This window comes from Mercenaria mercenaria, chromosome 18 (genome assembly GCF_021730395.1).
Source record: "Mercenaria mercenaria strain notata chromosome 18, MADL_Memer_1, whole genome shotgun sequence".
NCBI lineage: Eukaryota > Metazoa > Mollusca > Bivalvia > Venerida > Veneridae > Mercenaria > Mercenaria mercenaria.
In genome coordinates this window covers 29,560,372-29,566,867 of record NC_069378.1, presented here as the reverse complement: position 1 = coordinate 29,566,867, position 6,496 = coordinate 29,560,372, and the positions used below count along the sequence as shown (strand labels likewise).

At 33.7% G+C, this 6,496-nt stretch overlaps 1 protein-coding gene across 1 annotated transcript; it reads right to left on the bottom strand.

Annotated features, from left to right (window-relative positions):
* Nucleotides 1–1,304: 1,304 nt before the first annotated feature.
* Nucleotides 1,305–6,293, bottom strand: LOC128550792 (uncharacterized). Its single transcript, XM_053530577.1, has 2 exons — nucleotides 5,907–6,293; nucleotides 1,305–4,303 (listed from the first exon to the last, which is right to left on the bottom strand). The coding sequence occupies exons 1-2, from the start codon at nucleotides 6,233–6,235 to the stop codon at nucleotides 2,968–2,970; spliced, it is 1,665 nt and encodes a 554-aa protein (XP_053386552.1). The 5' UTR covers nucleotides 6,236–6,293; the 3' UTR covers nucleotides 1,305–2,967.
* Between the last annotated feature and the right edge of the window lie 203 nt (nucleotides 6,294–6,496).

Genomic DNA, 6,496 nt, shown 5'->3' with positions numbered 1-6,496 from the left:
ATCAGTGTATACAGATCTACGATGTTTGCCTTTGTTTCAATCATAGAAAAGAAAACAAGAATGCTTGTCTTAAAGGTAAACTTTTGTTTTGTAAAATCGGCCTGAACCAATGTTTTAGTATAGTCCGTTTTATTTGACCTTACAGGGCGGAGTTAATTTCTGGCTTACGCAAATAATGAAAATCTCAAAAAATTGGCAAAATAGGTAGATCTATAGTATGTAAGGTAGTCGGCAAGTGAAGAAGAAATCAGGTTGCCGAATATTCTACATATCCTGCATAATAATGCAGTGGACCGTCGCGAAACCACGCCCCGCCAGGTCGATAAAATGGACTATAACATATTACCTGATAGCTACCTGTTAGGCTACTAAATTGGCTTATAATTCGCTGATGCTGAGAACATGTCCAGCATCCTCACATGATTTCACACGTAAAAAGTACCAATAGAAGTAAAACCGCGTGATTATGATACATTCTTATATTTATAGAATGTTGACCTTTGAGCCTTCTTTATACATGTAATAGTTTAATATAAAGTACGTTTACATAAGTAGAAATATTTCATCCTAAATCTTAAGGTATGTTGCCTTTTGAAATACTATATTATAAACGTCATATTATAAATTAATGGTGTCATTAAACTTATTTTTTGAACACATTTTTTCATCCCGTATAAAAGCAGTTCGGCAAAAGACAAGTCAATATTGTAAGCTGGTCTATTGTTTGTCTTAAATTACTGTCGAAAATGTCAGTACTGTTAATGTTAAATCACTGTACTGTACTGTGCTGTGCTGTGCTGTGCGCTGCACTCTATTCTATTCTATTCTGTTCTATTCTATTCTATTCTATTCTCTCCTCTCCTCTATTCTATTCTATTCTAAAAGATATTCATCATTGAACGTTTTATTGCGGATAATGTTAATTTCAAAGCCAAATGCAAAGTTCAATAGTCGACTGGTACATTTTGCAAACACATGATAACCGTTATGTATTTTGTTTGTGCTTAAATTTATTTATAGTCACCAGGCACGGGGGCTAGAACTCATGACTTCAAAAATGTGGTCCCCTTATACCCATTTACACAGGAGGTACTATTCACACATATATTGGGGGTCTTATGTTATGAAGGCCATTTTCCAAACTTTTAGCATGTGCAAAGACAGATATGGAAGGACAATAAGGCAAATAAGTATAAAGTAGCATTATTCAGAATATCACTATTAATTCAAATAATGTCTTGTAAACAATAAAGTATTAACCTAAAATGATATGAAAATTTTATTATTAATAAATGTCTCATTAATGTACATAAATATACTTAAAATTGAAACAACACAGATATAACAAACTACGGTTTGTTCTGTTATCACATATGCTTCATGTGTATGGGGTACCGAAACGTTTACATACATAAATGCAGTTCAGAACAGAGCAAATAGGTATTTTTCAAATATTGGTAGATATACCACAAATGCGTCGGTCTGTTTGATTGATTGATTGATTTATTTCAGTACTAGTAATATAAAATACATGGTATGGTACAACACAAATTAAGAATTTCAAATATCTGTGGGGATATAGGATGCCCAGTAACAAGTTTATTTTGGAAAACTATGAAATTATATTGTTGTAAAGTAAATATGGATGGGACAAGGTTAAATAGGAAAGTTGTTAGATGGGCAAATAATAAAACTAGCAATAAATGTAAAAACTGGAATTTCCTTGTGTGTCAAAGATTGAAGAATATAATTATGACAGGGTTTTGTGATATTTGTTAATAAAAGTGATATTTTCGATGTAATCTTACCTTAGGCTACTAGCTTAAATGAATTTGTAGAACAATTGCATTGTGATGTAAATCGTAATACTGATAGTAGCGGTGTAGGTGGAAATAAGCATAGACTGTATTATACATTTAAACAGAATAATTCTGAAGTAGAAAAGTATTGTGAGATTGTTTTAAAAAAATCATATCAAGGTGCACTTGCTATGTTTTGGAGAGGTGTATCTCCAATACATATAGAAACTGGAATGATAGGTATAATGGTCTTCCTGTTACTAACAAAGTTTGTTTTAATTGTTCCACTACAGTTGAGGATGAACTTCGTGTTTTATTACATAATTCATATCACAATGCTATTCGTACAGAATTACTGTTAGAAGCTTGTAGAATCAATATAAATTTCACAGCTTTAAATCATAAATGATACTGAAAAAGTAGCATTTTGCTGACAAATCCAGAAATCACTTTATCATGTGCCAAAACCTGTTTCAGTATTTCAAGTAGAAGGAGAAATCTTTTATATCATTGATTAATTATAAATGTGTAAATACGTATGTAGGAAGTACTAACTTGGTCCTACAGTTTTAACAGAATTTACTAAAATGCTTTATGCTTATAAATGTAAACAGAAGAGAATTTTTAAGATGTTTTTACTAGTGAATAGATTAAGCAATGATAAATATCCAACAGAGAATTCCAAAGTCAAAGAGTCATTTGTTTGGAGTATTTCTGTCCTCTGATATTAAACACTCCAATGGTCGACTTGTAAAATACTAAGTCGGAACTGTACAACAGTTCAAAAAAACCTTGACTGACCATTGGACTCGGTACACAGTGAATTATTCTGATATTCACTGTTAGAAAGCAGCACTGAACAAAAGCTAAAATACAAGATGTACTATTCAGTTAGTTTAAGTAATCTTTAGATTAAAACGTATTAAATTGCAAAAAGCTGTCAAGAATGTGAACAATACTAAGTGGATGTAAACCAAAATTGTTACATGACGAATTGGCTAAACCTGCTTAGATCTATATACTCCTATGTTTAAATAACTTCATTTTGACGAACACAAAACTGCCTATAATGTTTTGTAGAAAAATGGTTTACCATCAAAAGCAGTCACTGTTCATTAGCATAATTCAATAATTTACCAGTTTTGATTGTGTACACGCGGCATAGGTACTACAAAACATATTTTTTAGATAATGTGTACACGTGTATTTCATTTGAATTGTTTCCTATTAGCAGTCTAGAGTGTTTCCTGTCAAAAGTTAAAGAGAACGGTTGGTTTAATTTCTCGGAAGCTCCTAGCAACTCTCCAATCTTTCTGCCATTTTTGTCAATCTGTAATACATTGGTGGAAGCTAGCCCACTCGCCAAGATAATATCACCCGGCAAGACACACACTCCCCAGGGCCTTGTTAACTTGGGATCACAGAATGTCCAAATTGTCTTACCGTCCTTGACCAAAGCCTTAATTTTTCCACCACTTTCATCAGTGACGAATATTAACTGATTTTGTGTATTAAACGCCAATTGTATAGCAAACTTAAACAGTTGCTCACCAGTTTCTTTCTTTTCGTATGTTTTCAACAAGACTCCTGCTTTTGTATAAACAGAAACTTGATTTCCGCCGCACACCAACAAGGAACTTTGTAAAATATCATAGGAAACTCCGACTGCTGATCTGTCGACATTAAATGCTGTTTTCAGTTCCATTCTTTGTCCAACAGACACAAACTGTATCGTATTTATACCATGAAGAAATGCAGCAATTTCGTTTGGCCCTGTTCTGCATATTGAACAGGGATTTCCACCAACCTTAATATGATCTTCAACCTTGAAGCTTCCGTTCAGTCTCTTAAGTTTTGAATGTGTATAATCGGCAATCACATATGTCCCGTCATCCATAGTACATATACCACTTATTTGACAGTGCTGTGGATCAATCTTGAATTTTCCATACAATGTTGCTCTGTATTCTTTAATTTCTTCTTCAGCATCAACTACACATCCCAGCGAATCCAGAGTTTTCTTCAGGCCTTGATTTAATGTTAACTTCAGTTCTTCATTTGTTCTAACTTTTGACATGTCACTCAAAAGAACTTCACAATCCATTATTGAAACTTTGCTTGTTTTAATATTCACAAACAATTGAGCTTCGTTTTTACTGGACAATTTCTGTTCACTTTTTGTCGTTGTTGAAATGACAGTATCTAAAGTATCTAAATCTGACTGTATTACTTTCTTACATACTTTATACTTTGAAAATACTTGCTCCTTTGAACTGTCGACAAGCTCTTTTATCCTCTTGATCAGTTCTTCTTTGAAGCTGTCTACGTCTTCTAACAACTTATTCTTTTGCTTCTCAAGATCATTCAGTTTATTGTTTCTTGCTTCTCTTTTTTGTTTCATCTTAGTTAGAATATTTTGAAGTGAATGTTTGGTGTCCTTGTACTCAGCACTGTCTCGTATACCGTTTGAAATGCTAGGAATATAGTCCACATTTACACATGCCCTGAAAATAAAATAAGAAATTAATAATTGTACTAATAAATCGAAAGATGTGGCTGCAACCCACAAATATGTACACTGAAACAAATGACACAATGTATCAACAACTTTCAAATTTTCTGTTACATTTCGGCTTTGAGGACAAGGCTGTATATGTCTTAATTAGAGAAAAATTATATCTCCAAAGGGAAACACACTTGTTATAAATATTTTGTTTTCTGTGTTTTAAAGAAAAAGGTTTTTAGAACAAGCCCTTGTTCCCGGTGCTTCCGAGGGATCTACTTTCCAGATTTTATTAGCTTCACAACAGCGGGTGTTAAGTGCTGTGTGGCGGCCGTAAAATGTCGCCCCGACTTCATCTGGAATCATTGATTTCAACTTTAGATTTGAAGACTGAATTCTGCTTAAGCCGGTGCTAGGGGGCGTGGGCAGTGTTGCATTTTCCATTACTGCTCATGAACAGACTCAATCAAACCGAGTCTGCAATTTTCACTGTTTGCCTTGTTCTCGGTGCTTCCGAGGGATCTACTTTCCAGATTTTATTTCATATAATCATCCATAGATTTTATCAACCATGCAACTGCAGTTTGTAAATGTTGTGTGACGTCCGTAAAACGTCTTCCCATGCTTGTGCTTCCATATTATATTTTATTTCTGTCATAGTTAGACAACTTATGTTTTCCAAAAATATTTTTCACGAAGTTTAAATGTCTAAAAGTTTCCATCTTAGCGGTTCTGTGTATATTAAGCTCAGTGTTTTCTGTCTATATACTTTGATTGTTATAATTGTTTGTCTAAAATATTCCGGTTAGGCAGTGCGAGGAATAGAAAATGGTGTATTTGTTCTTTATTTGAGATAAAGTCGCATTTGTAATCTAGAATTTTTATTAATATTACAAAATTTAGCAATAATTTGATTTGTATGTTTTGTTAAATATTTCACACTGTAACTTCTGGGAGATCATGTAAGCTTCACGTGAAGAGAAATAGTAAATATATTTGAAAAAGAAGTTTGATGCTTCCTCTAAGAAATAAGCCATGAACGATAGAAGTAGCTATATATCTTACGCTTCTCAAATAAACGTCTGTATATAACATCTGCACAAAAAGTGTCCTCTATTTCTTTTGAACATGTATATAACATGGAACTAATATGAAGAGCAGTTGTTCATAAAGTATGTTAGTTTGAAATAAAAATTCGCCTGGCGGTCGGGTAACCGATCGAACTCACTGCATTACAGAACCTTGAATGACCTAACTGATATATCATTCATGGTCAGTTTTGCAAAACATAACCCTTCTAATGCATTCAAATACATTTTACTTTACTAAACTATAAAAGATAATGTTACTCGACAAAACCATAGCGAACGTGTTGTGATATTTTCTGGTCATTCGGGACCATGGAGTCCATTCAATATCTTCAATTCCTCTTAAGCCGGTGCTGACGGGTCTTGCACTTTTCATTACCTCTCATGAACGGACAAGAACAGACACAGCAACACCTAGTCTCGGGTTGCATTCTATGTTTTCAAAGAATCTTGTAAAAGATTTTATTAAACAAAAACGTGATCTTTATCAGTTTATTTATTTTCTCAGCTGTTTACCTGTGTTTCATAGCAATACAAGCTGCACAGCACACTTCGTCATGATCTTTACAGAACATGTCAACCAACTTTCCATGGTGGATTGAACATCGCTCTGTCGGCAGGCTCGTCCCAGTTTCATTTCGATTGTTTTGTCCGGGCTTGTCTAAAATCTGGTGTGATCTTAACGCCGGGAATTTGTTATGATCCAGCAGACATTTAGCACAGAACTCAACACAGAATTTATCCGCTTCTTTTGTACTTCCGGATTCTGAACACGGAGAACATGTGTCGAAAATCTGCTCTGGTCCTTCAGCGATAGATTTTGTGAAATCGTCACCGGTCGCCATTTTGTGGGTGTCTTGATTTGTTATCTACAAGTTATCTGCTTGAAATATGACCTGATATTAATATAACTTCCTTTTTGATTATTAAGAGGCACTAAATCTGAATTACCTTGCCTTGTTTGGTAAAATATTTAATAAACAATATTCGCAAATTTGTACTAATCATATGTGTTTAAATGCCCGATAAATACAGTCTTTAGACTTTTAATTAAATTGATAAGTAAGAAAACAAACTGATTTGATACAAAGTATGCAATTTTCTTT

Coding starts and splice junctions, on each gene's coding strand:
- LOC128550792 (XM_053530577.1), bottom strand. CDS start 6,235: ATGGCGACCGGTGACGATTTCACAAAATCTATCGCTGAAGGACCAGAG. Junction 4,304..5,906: donor TGTATTGCTATGAAACACAG/GTAAACAGCTGA, acceptor TTTTATTTTCAG/GGCATGTGTAAATGTGGACT.